Here is a 20,900-nt window from a genome sequence, read left to right on the forward strand (position 1 = left end):
TAATAAATAACTAACAGCTCCGTTGCGTTCAAGTGTTGCTCAGGAATTTACAGCAAAGATTTAAATAAAAAAATCGGGATTAGGGTTAGGGTTGTTCTTTTTTTTAATCATTTTTTATCATCGTATATAAATAAAGAGTGGTGGCATAAGGCTCAACTAATGTGCTTAGACTCAACTTTTTAATGTAGCCATTGTTACTTCTGTTCATGTGCTGCAGACACAACACAAATATTTAAAAACAGTAACTGACGGTGAAAGCTGTTTTTTTTTTTCTAAAATATTGATTAACCTAATTACTCAGTGAAGAAGGAAAAAAAAGGCAGTTACCTAATCAGGAGAATGCAGATTGAGGTAGACAAACACACAATGACTCTGTATGCAACAACTGCTTTTTACCACACGGAGACGCTGTTTTATCATCCTTTCCAAAGTAACCTTAATTTACCTGACCGGTAAACATTCATCTGCAGCAAATTAATCATGTAAAACAGAAGTTCAGGGAAATAAACAGGTTTAGTTCAGAGTTTTGCACCACGAACTAGGGGCATTTTTCTCGCCTTTTTTGCCCGGTGTTATATTTTACATGTGCATCTGCCAATGTAATAACAGTTTTTAACTATTCATATTTTATCTTTCTTTCATTTTTTCCTGCACCGTTCCACTTTCTTTTTCTGATCATCCACCTATAGTTGATGCATGTCACAAATGGCTGCCACATTTGTCTTCCACCCTGTTCTCCACACCAGGTTATGTTGTTGTCACACACAGGAAGTTACTCTTCTGCTTTTGTGCTTCTGTGGTTTCTGACTTAGTTACAGAGTGTATCACACTCCCTCTCCTTCCTCTCGCATGCAGGCCTTTGCGTTTTTACTTAGCAGACTTTTTCGCCCAGTGCAGATCGTAGTTGGTGAGGCACATGCCTTTTTTTTTTCCAGCTCTGGCAGGACCTGACAAGGATTTTTACCTTAGAGATGTTAATTAGAGAGCAAACATGAGGACAAGCCGGCTTTTTTCATCAGTTCTTGTGTCATCTGGAGAAGCAAGATTTCAGTGAAGCAGAGACTTGATGTTCATCACCTTGAAGGCCCGGGACTCTCTTTCCTGTCATTTTGAGTGATCGCCTTCGGTTGCTCTGCTGTGGAACCCTCTGATTTCTGAGGTGAATTGGTTTGTGTACAGCTTTCCTCCTGGATTACTTGTGGAGATTAGTGATGGGGAATGCGGCCGCAGGAGGCTTGGAGCTTGAGGCGGCCGAGGGCAGAGAGGCCAGGAACTCGGTTTCAGCGATGAGCGACCCCACGCTGCCTTTGCAGAAGAAGCAGTCGTCTCCGCCAAAACTTCCAATGCCACCAGAAGAGGAGCTAGAGGAGCGCTTCAATGTGGTGCTGGTAAGTATCTGAGGTACACACCCTTACTGCATATGGAAACAAACCAGAATGTAGATGCAGCTGCAGAAACTTCATGCTGGTTTTGGTAATGAACCATCTGACCAGGAGCCACAAATAGGAAACGGCATAACATAAGTTAACTGAGACTTAAATGCAACGTTTTTTGTAGTCCTGCTTACCAATATTTCTATTATGTGTTGTGTGTTTTGTCGCAATTTACCTCACTTTCTGGCGTGAAATCTAATGCCACTTGAAAGTCAACTATAATCTGCCATTTTGCTCGCCAATAACTCTGAGTATGTCTGAAAGGCCAGACTAGAAAAGGGGTGATTAGTGCCTTTATGGGTAACTGGCCTCAAGGGGAAGTTGAGCAACACATTTAAAAGAAAGCACACAGGACCGGAAGGCAAGTATTTCACCATTCTTTCAACAGTCCCTTGAACCAGGACAAAAATACCCGAACTTTGCAAGAAATACTTGTTTAGTATTTTCTGCATTACAAAGCCATCAGAGCAAATTATAATTCTTGTAATATATATATATATATATATATATATATATATATATATATACATATATATATATATATATATATATATATATATATATATATATATATATATATTGTTCTACTTTATTGTTATGTTGGTGGGATCTCAAAGTAATGCATTAATGCAATGCAAAGAACAGAGATTATAAACTGAGGCGTGAACTCATCAGAATAAACTTTCTAAAGTACTGGAATAAACGTCACTTATTCCTGTCATTTGCTGTGTGCGGGAGGCTGGCAGCCCGTGTAAACATTACAACAGCTCACAAGGGTTTTATCATTTTCTAGATTTATTTAAATGTAGTGAGAAATAAACAAACAACACTCCAAATGCAAAATTAAGGATTTTATTGTTAGTCAGTTCAAAATAAAACAATTGTTTTATTATACTAGGTGTAAAAAGAGTCACTCGTTGCAGCTTATAATCAAATGGGTATTAGTTTAAGTCCTAAAAAAAATTAATTCAGACGTGTGCGTGCTGCATAAAAAAAAAAAAAAAAAAACATTTTGACACATTGCAGCATGATGAAAAAAACCCAACAAAGTTCCTACGCAAACGCCATCCTATGTCACAAGAAAGGGGAAATATTACATTTTCAAACAGCACTGCTAAATTACAACAATGACTTGTCTCCCCAGTTCCCATATGACAGCAGATTGATGATAAAAGCCGTGCAACTCCATAATAAATGCCCAGTTTGAAAGTTTGAGAAGCATTCTCATGACTTACATCTAAACAGTTGGAATATTATAAAGTAGACCTCATCAAAAGATACATATTTCTCAGTTTTAATATCTGAGGCATTAAAAATTTGCATCATTTTGTTTTAAAGATATGGTATTTAGATCTGGCTGTTTCCATGCAGGAAGAAGGTCTTGGCTTTAAATCCATGCCTGGTGTCTTCCTGCATGGAGTTTGTGTTCTCCCCGTGCATTTGTGGGTTCTCTCTGGAAACCCCGGCATCCTTCCACAGCTCAAAGAGCAAGACTGATTGGTTATTTGGTTGAGTTAATTGCCCTTAGGTATTGGTTTGTGCTTGCATGGGTGTGTGACCGGCGACCTCTCCAGGCTTTACACCACCTATCACACAATGATGGCTGGAGATAGGCAGCAGCCCGTCTACAACCAAGAGTAGACTGGTACGGACAATAGATGGATGGAAGCATTCAGATCATTTGCAGATTTTACAATGGCTGTTTATTAACATTGTACAGAGACTTGTATAATACATTATTTGGTTACTGGAACATAGAATTAGTTACTCTGTTTATGGTTTGTGGATCAGTCAAAGATGCATTTCCAGCCCAAACACAAGGCAAAACCCGCCCAACTCACAAGATACCAGCCCAAATTTCAACCTCTATTGAACTCATGTTAAAAGCGTAGAACTATTACACATATAATAAAAAAAACACAATATTAGCATACAACTGCACTAAAGCAGAAAACTTTGCACATACAGACTCCAGTTCACACAAAGTGTGCAATCAGGCAACCAAGTAACCTACACACAAAGATCAGGTTTGACAGATTCTAGACATTTCAAAATAAATTAAGTAATAATGTCAACGCAAGGAAAGGGCATTTTGTAAAAATGGGCAAGACTTTTTGCTTTTCTGCCACATTTTGATAGAATATTCTAATGAATATTCCAAAAAGCCTGGCAAATGTTGTTGGAAGCATCCCAAATGTTAACATGCCATTCAAAGCTATTCTTTTTCTGGCCAAGTGTGTTCAAAAGAATCTGGCAACACTGGTTGCCGGTTCGAACCCCAGGTCCGACTTTCTTGTAGTTTCTTTGGGCTTTGTCTGCAGTCAGTGGTCAGAGGGCGTGGCGGTGCTGATTGTCTGGCCTTTTTTCTGTCTTTCTGCCCCAGAACACCTTTGGCTACATTGTAGCTTATCGCTGCTAGCCTGTAAATGTGACTACATGTAGCGTGAAGGCCGTTGGAGTCTTCAGGACTTGATAAAGTTACACCAGTACAGACAGTTTACCACCGATCAACATCTATCAAAGTATGTTAACAAATGTATAGGGTATACATTATAGGCGTTTCTTGATAGCTGATGCATATGTGGGCCTCACACTGAAAGAGTGCCACAGGGTCTGTGCTATCCTCGTTTAACCCTGAATTAACTGCAACTAACCAGATTTTTTTGGAAAGTTGCCTTCAGTTTCAGTGTCACACCCAGGCTTGATTGCTCTCTCTTGATTGTCCTATAGAATCACTTAAATGTAACCTGTCTGACAACAGGAAGTAGGGTAAAAGTTCTCAAAGAAATCTATAATGGTATAAAAAAAAGACGAAACACAAAGTCAGACATTTAGCAGTGTGGAAAATGTTCCAAAGCTGTCTCTAGAGTTTTGGACCTCTGTCGTACAACAGTGAGTGCCATTATTCACAAATGAAAAAAACAAAACAAAACATGGAACAGTGGTGAACCTTTTTAGAACAAGCCGATCTACTAAAACTACCCCAAGAGTGCACAAGCATCTTGTGCAGGAGGCATAGGAGAAGCCGGGCCAACATATAAAGCACCGGAGGCCTTAGTTATCTCAGATAAGGCCAGTGTTCATGATTCAACAATAGGCAATAATAGCATCCATGGGAGTTTCATGACAAAACCAAGGCTGACTCAAGTAAACACAAAACAAATGTCACGTTTTCCAAAAATAACATCTAAATGATCTCCAACGCCTTTTGAGAAAATAATCCGTGTACGGGTGAGAGCAAATCTAATCCTTCCGGATGGCGGGCCTCTTGTTACTTCTGGTGCATTTTAGAAAAGAACATTATGCCAACAGCCAAACGTGCCGATGACAGTTTGATGGTCATGATTGATAGCTGCTTTGCTTCTTCAGGACCCGAAGAACCTGCCACGATTTTGCTCTCTACCAGAAAATCCAACCATGAGTTTGGACCTGAAGCTCAAGTGTAACATGGACTTTGGAAGACAATGATCCAAAGTGCACCGTTAAACTGACCTCCGAATGGCTAAAAGGAGCAGCCTGGTCAGATTCTGGACTAAATCAGACGAAGAATAATTCTGCTTTAGTTTGTTTGTTTCCCCTGACACAAATGACATCTGCACTTTAAAGCTGAATTTTCGAAAGCTTAAAAATGAGCGCATCTGTGTGACAAACTGAGTTAGCAGCCAACTTGGCAGTGCGGCTTTGTGCCTGTCACACCCTCCCAGTGCTCACATGAATGTATGACCTCACTTCCTCATTTAGCAGAACACTTCCACTGCAAGCTTAAGACACGCTAAAAACAAGATTGAAAATTTGAATCAACAACTCTTTTAAGAAATGAGAAGTGGACTTTTTCCCTTCTTTATCTCTCTCCTCCCCACACACACACACCCTCGTTTCATCCCAAGCAAAAAAGTGCAGGGACTTGCATTATTATCTGTCCTTTTTATCCTTCCCCGAAACCCACAGAGGGGCTCCACCCTTGCCCCACCAAGGACGAAGCGCGGCTCTACAGCGCCACAGCAACGGGCCATTTCCGTTTTGAACCTCTTCTTTTTTGAATATGTGAGAAAGCAACCCCAAGCCGCTGTTTGGGTGTGTGTGGGGTAACTGCAAACCACACCCAGAGCTGACTAAACCCATTTGTCTTTTTTGTTTTACAGTAAACTGTGTGTTTGGCGTTGTAGGTCATATCATAGTGCTTAATCTGGCATTAAGGAGGGGCGGGTTGGGGGTTATATAAATGCAAAATTTGCACAAGAATGTAATAATATTCCTTCTTTCATGCTGAAGGATTGACAGCATTGTGGGTCCTTGTTTCCTTAACTTCTCAATCACTCAAACAGAAGGAGCAGTTTCTACTCATTTATGCAGAACCTGCCCTTTCTCGACACTAAGAACTAAACTTGATATGAAAACGACAACCTACACTAAAAACCTGTGGAGGTGGGGGGTTTCAGCACTGATCCCTGCTATGTACGGCGTGTACATTCCTTAATCATACCCATTTCAAAGGATTTGGAGAACAGAAGTAGAAAAACAAGATTTATATGTTTACTTTGTCTTTTTCGTTCCTGTAGGCAGTCTGGCAAAATAGATATATGGTTATCACTAACTCTGTTATATCTTGCGGATGCAATGCAAATCAAATCATAAATTAAAAGCTTTTGGCACACAGCAGTGCGTTTATTACCTTAGAGCTAACTTTTGACTTGGGGAAAACCCAATCAAAAACATACAGTCGAGTGTTTTGAGCAACATGTGAAAAAGTCAGGCTGTAATTGATTGTATCTTTGTTGATAGCGCTGCTTAGGTACACCTCAGGGATGCAGAACCAGGCACTGAAGTACTGCAACATAAACCGCTTTAAGGTCAATATCTTTCCCAGGGTCATCTATCCATTTTCAACAGGGCAATGCAACACCAAAGCCTGTACACGTTCTAAATATATGGCTTTAAAAAGAGGAAGAGGGCACAGGCAGAGGTGGGTTGAGTAGCCGTAAATTGTACTCAACTAAGAGTATCACTACTTTTTACGAGAGTAAAAAAGGGTTTGGTAAGAAGGCGACTCAAGTACAGAGGAGCTAATCATGACAACTCATTTAACATTTTTTTAGAAAGTGTAATCGAAAATATAAAGTCATACAAAAATTAGGTATTTAAAAACAAAAATATATATATGAACAGGCAGAGGAAACACCTTTTGATCAGTTTTTCAACATGAAACTTACATAACCAATACTTAGAGCAGTCCATGTATATACAGTGAGTTAGAATACTGTCAAGTAATAATGTTATCCAATGATGTTATCTACTGTTTGCTGTATGTTCAGTTCACCTCCAAATGGCTCAAAGGGCTGAGCAGATACAAAGCTTGTGTCCAGACAAGAAGCCTCACTTTAACATAAACTGTATTTGTGTGTCTCTCTGGTGCATTTTTAGTAAAAACAAACCTGTTCTTTGTTCATTTAGGTTAGTTGCGGTGCATAGATTAGCCAGAAATGTTACTCAAGTAAGAGTAGTGATGCATTTTAATAATATTACTCAAGTAAAAGTAAAACAATTCAGTGCAGGAAAACTACTCCTAAAAGTACATTTCATTCAAGAGTTACTGAAGAAAATGTGACTGAGTAAATGTAACTAGTTACTACCCACCTTTAGGTACAGGTAGCAACCTTTTATTTTTGTGAATCTGCCATCTCATGTTCTCAAGCTGATTAGCTGTAGCTTATTGCCATTCACCTACAAGAAAAATGCAATCAAACAAAACTTAATGACAAAAACAGAAAAAAGTCAAAATAACAGATATAAGATAAAGTTTAAAGTGTTAAAAGCCAGAAAAAGAAGTCTGGATACTTTCACTTGTTTCAAGATGTGTTAGAATGAAGAAATTGACACAGACGTTTTATTGCTGGGCATCCTATTGATAAAACATATTTGAAAAATGTAAATTTACTTTTGATATTTCGTCAAGCTGAACTGAGTATTTCCTGACAACCATCAACAGCTCATGTAAACACTGAGTCATTTTTGCTCCGAACAGGTACATCCTCCTACTTCTTGTTGAACGCTGATGGATGTATTTTTAGACTTAAGTGTTACTGCTTAAGAAAGAAAGATGAAAGAATGCATACAGCAGGATGAGCTCTCAATTCTGTAGTGCCATGACAAAATATTTGCCTCCTGACAAATGTCTTCTGTTTTAGCTTCTTGTCACCCTCAGATCATCAAACAGATTTTATTATATGGTAAAGGTAAAATTAGTAAACACAAAAATCCATTTTCTGAATGTGATTTCCAATATTAAGAGAAAACAGCTTGCTGCTATGTGAAATTGTAACTGGTCATCTTTTAAAAACATGAATTAACGCTCGTTAAGTAAATATTTTTTGCTTCAGCTTATTTTTTCTTCAACCCACAGAATCCAGAAATCACTTAGATAAATCCTGTCTGACGGCATGAAGAAGACTAATAATTTTTTTATTTTTTTATTAAAAAGCATTGCATTACGATCCGATCTAAGGAAATTCCAGAAGAAATGAGTAAATAAGTTTTTGACATCTATCAGTCTGTAAAGAGTTACAAAGCCTCCAGGCTGCCTAAATTACTCCTGCATTGACGGCTCGTCCAGAGTGTCGTAAAAGAACCCATGACAACATCTAAAGCTAAGGTCAGAGTTTATGATTTAACGAAGAAAACAACACGGGGCAAAAAATGGTATCCATGGGGGAGTCCTGAGGCCAAAATTAATAGAAACGCTGCCTCACAGGAAGGTACTCTGAGCAATGTTTGGGGAAATGTGAACTGAAAAGGAAAATGTGGAAGATACGGGTCCTGTTATCTGTACAGTAAAACTCACACATCATTTCTAGAAAGAGAACATCATCCTGACGGTTAAGCAGTAGCATAGTCTGGGGCTGGTCCCAGATCAGGTCCTGAACCAAAAGTTTGAGACCTTACCCTCAAGCATACATGATTTATGCAGCACAACAACAATCCAAAACACACCAGCAGGTCCACCTCTACATGGTTCAGATCAAATAAAACCAAGTGTTTAGAATGGTCTAGTCAAAGCAGGGATCCTGATGCCATTGATATGCTGTGACATGGTTTTGGATGGGCTGTTGGTGCTCAAAAACCCTCCATGTTGCTGAATTAAACAGTTCTGCATCAAAGAGTACCTCCACAGAAATGTAAAGACTCACTGTCAGCCATTGCAAACATCTGATACCAGTTGTTGCCCACCGGGACCAGTTATCGGGTTTAGAGGGGCAATTACTTTTTCCAATAGGGCCAACCTGGTTTGGATAGCTTTTTTAACCTAAATAAACGAGATCCTCATTTGAATACTGTATGCTTAATATCTTTGTCTGATTTAAAAATGTTTTGATCCGAAGCATTTAGGCGTGACAAACAAGTAAAAGCCGGCAGAGGGAATTAATGTAAATCTCTTTACATGATAATTAAAAAAAAAACATATAATTTCTCTTTCTCTTTTTTTTTCCAGAGCTACATGAATTTGCCTCCAGACAAACTTAAGCTGCTGAGTCAATACGACAACGACAAGAAGTGGGAATTAGTCTGCGATCAGGTGAGGCTGGTGTTTATTGACAACGTTTCATCACTCTGAACCGCAACACACGTCACGGGGCACTGAGCAGGATCCCCGCACCAGTGCCCTCACCGTGGATAGAGTTGACTCAGAGTACATAGGCGTTCAGCGAAAAAAAAAGGTCGGCGAGGTGCGTGCAGTTTGAAAGGCCCTGCAGTTTCTGTGGTGGTGACTGATAGAGGTGTCGCTATGGTAACCAAGAGTGGTTAGTCTTTTTTTTTCTTTTTTTTTTTTGTAAATGGAGCATGCAGCAATAGAGCTAAATGTTGCACAAATATGATGATAGCGCGCTGGTTGCTAGTCAACGGTTTGCTGATAAAGCGCAATAAAGTGTTCCGTGCGCTCGTTAAAATCTGCTCTGTCTGTGTCTCACAGGAGCGGTTCCAAGTGAAGAGCCCTCCGTCCACCTACCTGTCCAAGATAAAGAGCTTCTACCAAGATCAAGGAGGGGTGTCCCGCAGGGTCGGTGGAATATTATAGATAAATATCACATTTATCTTCAAGCATGTGTGATCCCACCATGAAATGATTTTTTCCCACCCCCTTCTTTAGTCAAAGAAAAAAATTCAAGATGCAACCCAGGTCCTTAAAGCCTTGGAGATATCCCTTCGCACGAATCACATCGGGTCAGTATGCGTGATTGTCATTTCATTATTTAAAATGAAAGTACTTTTTATTTTTGCAGATTCCCACTTTTAATTTTTAATTCCTCTGCACGTTTTTAAGGCCGAGTCAACTTTTCTTGTCTTTCTCCGGGATGCGCCCCATAGAAATGTTACACAATGATGCAATGATGAATATACGAAAGAAATAATACCTGCTTTTACATTCTCTCCAGCCATGCAGTCTACCAGTTGACAAACTGGCTAAATTCTTTAGTAAGGACTACAACTGATACTGGCGCTACACCAAGCAGAGTTCTTGTATAACCAGCAGTTCAGGCAAAGCTTATGTAGATACAAGCTTCACCATCTGATAGGCTCACATTCCTCCTGCTATTGATATTAGCAATGCTAACATGATTACTAACTGGACCTGTTGCACCAGAGGGTGGAGTAAACAAATAGTCAAACAATCACCCCATTTTACTTCCAGTCCCTCTAAATTCAAACCTCTTTGATGACTAAATAATTTCCATAATTTCTGCCCCACAGCATATCCGCATCATATCATTGTCTCTTTTTATGTGGTGCTTAATTTTTTTGACTAGTTCTTTTGATGTATTTTTTGTTTTAATTGTGACAGATTTCATCTTTGCCCCTTCAACATCCTTTATTACACTGGTATTAACATGTACTCCACTGGTGCTGCGCAAATACGCTCAACTGGCCTTGTTGAGTAGTAACAGTCTAAAACTAAAATAGATACGAATAAGCAAGGTGCTATGGAAATGACTATTGTCATTGATTATTCATGGACTGTATTTGACTGACACACTGCATGTCCAAAAATAATCCATAACTCTGAGTCATGTCATTGAGCATAAACATATTAGCAAGCTGTCTCAGTTACGGTAGACATTAAACCCTGATGTTATGAATTTCCTATAGCAGCAAGCTATTCTGCAGCGCTAATGCTAGCTTTTACGCAAACGTAAAGTTCAAGTCGTAAAGTCAGTCGACGTAGTGATTTCTATTTCTGTTCTAATCAAGGCATAAACTCAACCCATGTTTGTAAGTTCTGGGAGAAAAAAATCCTGGGTTCTATGCAGCAACAGGCTGAGTCTGGTTTTATGATTTATTGTGATATCTACGTGGCAATGCCCATTCGTCCATGGATACACGGCAACATGACCTATCATTTTTTCTGCAGATGGGCTCAGGAGTTTCTCAATGAACAGAACAAAGGTTTGGACGTTCTGGTGGAATATCTGTCCCATGCTCAAAGTGACACCTCGTGAGTACCGACAGAATACTTGGTGGTGCTCTTCCTGTGGTGATTCCGATCCCTGAGAGCGAATCTCAATGTTTTTTTGCAGATTTGACCTGGAGACCGTGGAAAATGGGGGCAGCCTGTCAGACAGACAAAAACCGGTAGAGCGGTCGATGGAGGATTTGACCAAGAGCTCCGGCAGCAGTCACTCGCATGGGATGAGCAGAGCTGCACGGGCCCTTACCGTAAGGTACGCAGCCATTAACGATCATTGGAAGCGCGAGATTGGTTAGAAAGAGACCTACATCGTTCAGACCACAACATGAGCTGTTCTTAAAAAGGAACTTGCAGCACGTTTAGTTGAACAGATAAAATATTAGCTTTAGTAAAGCAGAAGTCAATGGTTTTCTCAGAGAGAATGATAGGGCAGAATTAGATCTTCCCGCAAATTTGTTGCACATTTTCCCCTCTGCTGTTTGTCCGACCGATCCAAGATGTCCGGCGTCAAAAGCTGTTCCCTGAAGTCACAGTGGCGTGCGGTTGACAGCCTTTGCAGCCACATGGATTGCATTTATAGCTATTTCTCAGTCTTAGAATGAAACCATCTGAAAATATCATACGACCTCTCTCACTGCTTTTGTTTATTTCTTCCCTTATACTTGTCGCTTTGCAGAATAAGCTCCACTCTGTCGAACAGGATGCACAAGAAGTCGCATCTATCCCAACAGAGAGATGATATACACGTGTGCATTATGTGCTTGAGAGCCATCATGAACTACCAGGTATCAAACACCGCTCTGATCGTGTACCCTAATTCATATTTCGTCACCTAAACATGTCGGAAAAAAAACAAAGTTAAATTATATAACTGTGGGTCAGCAAAAATCTTAAGCTTCTACTGCTTTTGTTTGAATTTCAGCACAAAGCTGAAAGAAAATTGTCAATTTTTCAAATGTCTGTTATCTTTCTGTTGCGTCAACCAACTTGAGGCCAGTTATTTTAACCCCTTCTTCTGCTTTCAGTCTGGTTTTAACCTTGTGATGACTCACCCGCGCTGTGTGAACGAGATCACCCTCAGCCTCAACAGCAGGAATCCCAGGTGAGCTCCCTTGGGTTTGAGTTAAACTGCGCCTCACTGGCCAGTCGGTACGGACACCTGACGTGTTCTCGCTTTGCCGTGACAGGACCAAAGCCCTCGTCCTGGAGCTGCTGGCTGCCGTTTGTCTCGTCAGAGGAGGGCACGACATCATTCTCTCCGCTTTTGATAACTTTAAGGAGGTGAAATTAGTATTTTTTTACCCCCCTCCAACACAAGTCCCGTGTGATTTTTGCCCTTTAGTAATCCTATTGTTGCACTCTTGCACTATTTCGTGACTCATCTGGTCAATGACACAGTCCATCTCTCACATGCAGTGTTGTCACATGTCTAACGTGTGTGACAGCCATGCGTGTGTGTGTACATTCAAACACCAGTTGTAGTGCAGCAATGTAGTATTTCTGTGTGTATGTGTGTGTGTGTGTGGTTGTGTTCTGGTTCAGTTAGTTCAAGAAGGTGAATTCAATTCGTTTAACTAATCGGAAATGTGAAAATGTATGCCCCCTGGTGGGCACTTGTTTAACTGCAGATCTGACTGTGCTTTTGTCTTTTTTTTTTTTCCAGGTGAGCAAAGAGAGGAACCGCTTTGAGAAACTGATGGAGTACTTCATCAATGACGACAACAACATCGACTTCATGGTAGGACCAGGGATTTACCCCCGTTAATACACAGTGTTGTCTGATTTTATGTTATGAAATCCTTTAATATTAGTTAATATTAATATTTTATGTCAAATAAGAATAAGGCCGTTCCCTCTATTGTTTTACCTTTGAGATTAAGAAAGCCTTTTTAAACTGAATGAGGGGAAACTAACTCGCTGGGTCTAACGCTGGTTTGTCTGCAGGTGGCCTGCATGCAGTTTATCAACATCGTGGTCCATTCTGTGGAGAACATGAACTTCCGAGTCCATCTGCAGTACGAGTTCACTCACCTTGGATTGGACAAGTATCTGGAGGTGAGTACTGTGGAAAAACACAGGTTAGACCTTTATCTATCAGTTGTGCAAAGAAATACAAAAATGTTAGGCTGAGATAACACCTTCATGAACACCAAGGAGTCTTTATGAATGTTTATGACTGCTGGCATTAAGTGTCATTCGGTTAATTATGAGACTTTTAATGCAAAGTTAGCATAGTTTAAAATGTCTTTGTAATGACAGCTTGACATTAACCAAGAAATCATAACCCATCATAAATATGTCATAACAGGTCTAACTAAAAACCTTTACGAAGTAGTTTAGATGCATGTTTGTGTTATATGTTTTGAACGGATGGCGGTGAGGCATGGTGGGGTTGAAGAAGAAAAAAAAATAAGTATTGTGCAAAACAAATTAAAGAAAGTGTATCTCTTTCCTTGACCACTGGTTTTGTTAGGGTATTTATCAGTCTTTATGACAAGTCTAAATTGTTTTATTGTGATTAAGATCAAGGAAGACATTGCACTAACAATGACTCTGTCATTAAAGCATTTGTCAGTATAATAACAATGACATCTTTGCAACTAGTCATACTTGTTCGACTTTACTTGAGATAAGGGTAAATGTTAATGACTGTTATTAAATCAACCTCTCAGTATAACTTCTAATGAGATGTTAACAATTAGTTCTGCATGTTCTACTTTACTTGAGTTAAGGGAAAATATTCATGCTCTCATGCCAGCCAAAGTTAAGACCAATCCCGTATGACAGTGTAAGGTAACGTTAACACATACATCTAAAAAACTTTTTAAAGCCTCATGATTGGACCTGTTATGACATATTTATGGTGGGTTATGATTTCTTGGTTAATGTCAAGTTGTCATAACAAAGACATTTTAAAAAATGCATTAAAAGTGTCATAATTTACCGAGTGGCAGTTAATGACAGCAGTTATAAGCATTCATGAAGACTCCTTCGTCTTCAAGACAGTGTTATGTCATATGTAAGACAATATGACCGTGTAATGTAATATGACTGTGTTACCAAATGTGTTTATTTAAGCTAGAAGATACATGACGAGTTTCTAGAGGGACTTTCAAATGAACCCGAAGCTCTTTATTTCTCTATACTTGCTTCAATTCTAACTTATAGTTTTGTGATGATTATTGAGAACCTGCTTTTAACTGTTTAAAATAATGGTGTCCTGTCCCTTGATGACCTGATGTCACTAGACTTGAGAAAAATATCTAACGTGTCAGTGATTATACAATATATGCATTAAACAAACAATAATATTTTATATAAAGAACATATATTATTGCATGCCATATGAGCTCTGTTAATGCACCAATAATAAACCATACTAATTTTATTCATAAAGCACTTTAAACACCCACAGAACCAAAGTGCTATACACAATCATAAGATACAAAATGATCAACAATAAAGCAATAAGAACAATGGTATATAAAAGTAGTAATAAAATGTAATGTCTCAGATTGTGTTGAAAGCCAAGGGAAAGAGAGGGGTCTAAAGAAGGCATTTAAAATCAGAAAGTGAAGAGGCCTGTCTAATGCCCAAGGGAAGGTCAATCCACAGCTTGGGACCTGCTACAGAAAAAGCAGCTCAGACAATTATGTGTCAATATCACGTGTTTCTGTGCATCAGAGTCTGAAACAGACAGAAAGCGAGAAGCTGCAAGTCCAGATCCAGGCCTACTTGGACAACGTGTTAGATGTTGGAGCTCTGCTGGAGGATGCTGAGCAAAGGGGAGGAGTCATAGAGCATGTGGATGAACTGCAGCATCACAACAGTCAGGTAAAATATTGCATCATTAGAGAGTTGTTAGCTAAGTAAAGCAGACCCTTGTGGTGAAGAGATTATGGTTTATAAAGCCATGTCATAGCAGGACTACGTTTGTTTTATGTTGCAGCTGAGCTCCCGGCTTCAGGAGCTTGAGACTCAGACCACGGACAGAATATCTGAACTCGAGACGCAGCTGATGCAGGCCACCAAGGAAACTGAGCTGCTCAAAGTAAGAACTCACCTACAACACACTATTAGTCAAGGAGAGAGTATAATCATGACATTTAACATACTGATTTAGACCAAAAGTGCTTACTTATGATCCTAATATTAGAAAAATCATATCCAATTAAGTTTTGAGAGCAAAATAATTCTGTTATTCCTGAAAATTTAAAGTCACAATAGCACCATAACCTTGTAATTTTAATGCAACTTGGAATATCATTTTAAATTAAACAGACATATAAAAAATTACCAGTTAATATGCAACACCGTTTTTGAACACACATCTTTGTTTGAATTTAACATGTTCAAAATCCGGCCAACATCCTAATTTCAAGTCTCAGCAACTGTGGCATAGTTTGGCTTTACCCACTTAAATTCAAGCAAGTAGAAGATTTTTGCTTGTCAGAAGGAAAACATAAACAAGTATCGGCATTGAAGGTATAAATTAATACCCAAAGCCAGTTAATGTCATATAAGTAGTGAAAACTGTCTCTTAGTTTAAAGTATTAATCTAGTGGGACTTTACACTTCAAACGTGGGACTTATAACCATAAGAAACTATTTATTAAGACAGTCAAGTGAAGCTAAAATTTCTGTCTGCATCACATAGGAAAGCCTCCGGGAGTCGTGTTCCCAGGTTAGTTCCTTGCAGCAGAGAGAACGAGAGCGGGAGCTGGACAGGGAGAGGGAGAGGGACAGGGAGCGTCTGTGCACCTCCACCAGTCAGTCATCTTCCGAGCTGGAGCAGAAGATCCAGGAGCTGCAGGACAAGGGGTTGCTCCGACTCGGACGCACTCCCTCAGGAAGTCTTGACATCCAGGTTGTGCCCGTGAAAGTTGTTGAGTATGTCCAGAGCCCATCCTCAACCGTCCAACCGAACGCCCCCACCTCAGCATCCACACTACCCTCTCCACCTCCCCCTCCTGGTGGTCCAGGGGAGACTGCAACTCCTCCATCAGATGGAAGTTCTGTGGCTCCACCTCCACCTCCTCCTCCACCTCCTCCACCGCCTGGAGCAGGTCCACCACCGCCTCCTCCTCCTCCACCACCACCACCATCTGGTGCTGGACCCCCACCTCCCCCTCCTCCACCTGGAGCTGGACCCCCACCTCCCCCTCCCCCACCTGGTGGGGGACCACCACCTCCTCCTGGAGCTCCAGATGCCCTATCTGGTGAGGACATTGAGAAAAATCGGAAACATCTCACTAAAGTTCATGACCTGATGCGTGTTTGACCACTTCTCTTGTTTATGTTTGCTCAGGTTTCAAGACTAAGAAGCCCATTCAGACTAAGCACAGAATGCCTTTGTTGAACTGGCAGGCTTTAAAACCAAACCAAGTATCAGGCACAGTATTTAATGAGCTGGATGACGAGCAGATTCTAGGGGTGAGATTACGTATTTTGCAAACATTGCTGTTCAGATTGGATCCTGGAATGAAACGATTCATTTTCTCTAACCCACACTCTGTCCATACCAGGAGCTGAACATGGAGATCTTTGAGGAACAATTCAAAACCAGGGCTCAGGGGAATCCAGCAGATCTCTCCAAGATCAAGAAAAAAGTGGCCCAAAAGGCTCCCACCAAGACATCCCTTATCGACGCAAACAAGGCCAAGAATCTAGCCATCACTCTCCGCAAGGGAGGAATGAGCCCATCTGCTATCTGCACCGCCATCGAGACGTATGTTATGTTGCATTACTCTTCATGGTTCTCAGAATAACGCTTTATCTCTGTCCGTTCTGCTTCTACGTCTCTCCTTAATCTTAATCTGTCTATTGAACAGGTACGACCAGCAATCTCTGTCCTTAGACTTCCTGGAATTGCTTGAACACTTCATACCGTCAGACTTTGAGATGAAGCTTCTTGTGAACTACGAGAAAGAAGGCCGTCCACTTGAGGAGCTAACAAATGAAGACCAATTCATTTTGAAATTTGGGAAGATTGCTCGGCTAAACCAGCGAATAAACACGCTTACCTTTATGGGCAACTTCCCAGAGAGCGTCAAACGCCTGCAGCCGGTCAGTTTGTGGATAAAGCAGTGAAGCTTTACCTGGGATAGGCTTTGACCAAATGGACTTATGGTGTTTTCCCTTCATCCACAGCAACTGAACTCCATCATTGCCGCTTCCATGTCTATCAAGTCTTCAGCTAAACTGAAAAAGATCTTAGAAGTAAGTCATGCTGTGTACAAGCATTGGTGTAACGTCCAAATGTGAGATTCTCCAACTCAGCTTAAACAATCCCTTTCAGATTGTTCTCGCCTTCGGTAACTACATGAACAGCAGTAAGAGAGGGGCGGCCTACGGCTTCAGGCTGCAGAGTCTTGACCTTGTAAGTAGCTTTGCTCTGTAGATCTACTACTGTGTTTACAGGGGGAAAAAAATGTAACCCGGTTTCATCACCTTTCAGTTGTTGGAGACTAAATCCACCGACCGATCCCAGACGCTACTTCACTTCATCACTAACATAGTTCTTGACAAATACCCGGACCTCGTCAACTTCCACACGGATCTTCGCTTTGTAGACAAAGCCGCTCTTGGTACATAGATACACTTCAGTCATCCAACATTTTTATTTTTTAGTTTGAAAATGTGTTTTAAATGACTTTATTTGTCTTTGGAAGTATCCCTGGATGGCATTCTTCAGGACATCCGTTCACTGGAGCGAGGTATGGAGATGACCAAGAAGGAGTTCCTGGTGCAGGATGACAGTCCGGTGTTAAAGGAATTCATCAAAACCAATAGCGAGCACCTGGACTCTCTGATCAAAGACAGCAAGACGGCACAGGTTGGAATACTGCCAAGATCGACCCCCTCACACAAGCCTGATTTTTAATATCATGGTTTCATACAATTGTTCTTCTCTCTCTAGGAGGCTTATGCTTCTGTCGTGGAGTATTTTGGAGAGAATCCCAAAACCACGCAGCCTTCCATGTTTTTCCCGCTGTTTGGGCGCTTCATAAAGGCTTATAAGGTGAGAGTCTGACTTGTTTGCATCTCTTGCAGCATCTCTTTGCATGCCAATAATTCTTTTCTCCAAAAATATTAATGCAGACAGCACAGCAAGACATTGAGCTGAAAAGGAAACTGGAAAAGGAGAGCTCTGAGGAGAAAGAAACACCTTCTCCAAACAAACCTGCAGCACAAAAGGTAAGATTCCTCCTCAGAAATGTTGTCATCTGGGAGTATGTATTCCTCTCTGATTCGTTGTTTTAAAGTATGGATCACAGACACGTTTATTTCCAACTCAGTTCACACCTTCACCAGTTTGATACTTATATTAATCATGTTTAATCTTTTTTTGGTCTTTTTTTAACAGATAATGGACATAATCAGGAAATAAATGTCAAATATTCCTCAGGTCTTTGATTTCATTGAATATTTTCAGAAGCTCTATTATAGCTATTTTTCCAAAAGTCCACTTTTTCCAACAGTCCACTTTTGGACAGGTGTCATAACTTAGATTATGACGCCTGGCCTAGCCATAATAACTCTGTGAATTCCTGCTGAAATCATTTAATAAAGCTACAGAGTCACATTTTCTTATGGATGGAAAGCAGATTATCTAAAACACATTTTAATCATGAAACATCAAACGTCTGCCGGGTACGACCTGACATGTGGCATCACTTAAAAAGTCCTACAGCAGACAGCATGTACTCAGAAAAACAAGAAACAGTATCAAACAGTGAAGAATTGAAATGACCAGCTCTAATTATTAGAGCTGTTGAGGTTAAAACAAAATTTTTCTAAATAAAACAAAATCCATTCAGAGGCCACATTACAGTGTGATATGTAATATTTATTTCATTACAACTGATTCTTAATAAGATAGAAAACAATTAATTAACTAGTTAATTTATGTTAGTAATTAAAATTTCACAAGGAAATCTGATTTTTAAGTTTGTTAAACACAATGACATTGTTCAAATACTTAAAGTTAACTATGATTATGATCTCTTACTATGAAAGAAAATCCAAAATGTATTTTCTTAGGGAATTAGAATAAGGATTTTGAACACACAAATGTTATCTTATGGCCATGCTACGGCCTACACAATGATGGGGAAGACTGCTGACTTGACAGTTGTCCCGCAGACAGACCCTGACACCCTGTACATGCAGGCAAAGCAACTAAAGGTCATTGCTTGGGAAGCTGGCGGGTCACAAAGTGCTTTATTCAAGTAAAACATACTTCTCAGGAATGCTGATATTTCTGCTTTGAAAGTCCTATTTTATTGATCTTACCGATTCAAATTTTTCTATTACAATTGTAAATCGTAAACTCAAGAAATTACAAGAAATGTTTAAAATATGTGGGATTAATCTATATACTATGAGTTTCCCTTAACTGCACAGGGCTGCACCTGTGCAATTATGCACCGAGTCTGTATCCAGCAGGAGAAAAAAAACAAAAAACGTTCCTTTTGAATAATGATTTCAATATGCGGCTTCCTCCTAGGGCCCCATGATGCCGAAGATGGATCTGATAGCGGAGCTAAAGAAGAGGCAGGTGAAATCTCCAGTGCGCGAGGGAAAAGACGGTGCTCTGGAGGATATTATTACAGGTACAGTAGCAAGAAACACTGGAGAGTTTTATAGCAAAGCGTAGGTAATGCTCTTCCTTGCAGACATCATCTTTGTTATCGCTTTTCCTCAGATCTGAGGACCGCGCCCTACAGACGCACAGATGGTCGTCGTCCAGCTCAGCGCCAGGAAACTTGAGTCAATGCGGTTTATTTTTTGTGGTTTTAATAAACATGCATGACATACACTTAAATATACAAGATACTATACCAAGCTTTTAGAATAATCTGTACATACAATATACCAATAACGAGCATCTGTCATTTGGCAATGTGTATTACTATGAACTATATTTTTTGTGTGAATTAGCGATGTAAATACAGGAGAAAATACCCCATTTGTACCAATAAATTCACCAGCTTTAATTCATCAAAACAATTTTAACTATTTCTATGTTCCGACAATGGACTTGTATGCTTGAACATGTGATACTGTTTAAAAAAAATATGACTTATCGTTAAAGTAAACCTTTTTTTAACCATTGTTGTTGTATTTTTGTACTTGCTTTCTTTATGATGCAAAATATGGCTCGTGTGCGAGATCGTGTCACAAAAGCAGGAGGGAATAAAGCCAGATCAGACTGTACAAGAGGGCTGCACTTTATTGGACACACATTATCACAGCAAATTATGTACAAAAGAAGGCAGGTTCAGGTGCCTGCTGTCTTCTCACAGGAAAAAAAAACAACACACATTTCTCACAGAATATCATGGCATCCACACTGATAAATTATCTCCAGTATCAGTAGGCATTTAAATTTTATATATCTCATATAATTGATCTATTTTCTGTAGTTCTTTTTGTTCTTTTTGTCACACTACTCTACAAATGGGTAGAATCGATCTTAGCCGATTTCCGGCGTTGGGGTGCGTTCGAGCCTTCTGATCTCTGGACGTTCAACACTCCCACCCACTATCGTCATCACCACGTAACTTCACAGTAAGACTGAACATGCCCGTGTCACAGATACTAAAATAATGTATCGTTCATGTTTGCAAACCACTCCTCCGACACTTTCTTATAACTCTGAAAAAACATGTACGTAACTTTTTTCATTTATTTTTTTTTCTAAACTGCACCGTGCGTTTGCTTGAGACTATACATGCATTGTTTTTGTATATACCTTTGTATCCATCATGACAGTTTATTAATAAAACATTTCCTTTTGGACATAATTCGGTAAAATCTCTATGACTCAACCTATTTACAAGTCAATTTTGTTTTTCTAATATATTTCTGATGCCAAGATTTTTGAACATCCACACATTCAGTTAAAAATCTCATATACATACAGAATGTAGGTTGAGTATCTGGAAGGAAAAAAAAAAAAAGACGATGGGAAAATCAAAGATTTCATGAATCTTCACATGATT

The 20,900-nt window shown here is 39.8% G+C and overlaps 1 protein-coding gene across 1 annotated transcript; it reads left to right on the forward strand.

The window, feature by feature from the left end:
• The first annotated feature begins 612 nt into the window (after positions 1–612).
• Positions 613–20,858, forward strand: fmnl1a (formin-like 1a). Its single transcript, XM_012878830.3, has 25 exons — positions 613–1,388; positions 8,920–9,003; positions 9,400–9,486; positions 9,577–9,650; positions 10,837–10,920; positions 11,003–11,146; positions 11,570–11,678; positions 11,919–11,995; positions 12,081–12,174; positions 12,557–12,631; positions 12,838–12,948; positions 14,578–14,727; positions 14,843–14,944; positions 15,551–16,112; positions 16,202–16,326; positions 16,419–16,621; positions 16,725–16,959; positions 17,044–17,112; positions 17,192–17,272; positions 17,351–17,480; positions 17,565–17,728; positions 17,813–17,914; positions 17,995–18,090; positions 19,403–19,508; positions 19,601–20,858. The coding sequence occupies exons 1-25, from the start codon at positions 1,212–1,214 to the stop codon at positions 19,663–19,665; spliced, it is 3,306 nt and encodes a 1,101-aa protein (XP_012734284.2). The 5' UTR covers positions 613–1,211; the 3' UTR covers positions 19,666–20,858.
• The last annotated feature ends 42 nt before the right edge of the window (positions 20,859–20,900 follow it).

This window comes from Fundulus heteroclitus, chromosome 16, assembly GCF_011125445.2.
Source record: "Fundulus heteroclitus isolate FHET01 chromosome 16, MU-UCD_Fhet_4.1, whole genome shotgun sequence".
Taxonomy (NCBI): Eukaryota; Metazoa; Chordata; class Actinopteri; order Cyprinodontiformes; family Fundulidae; genus Fundulus; species Fundulus heteroclitus.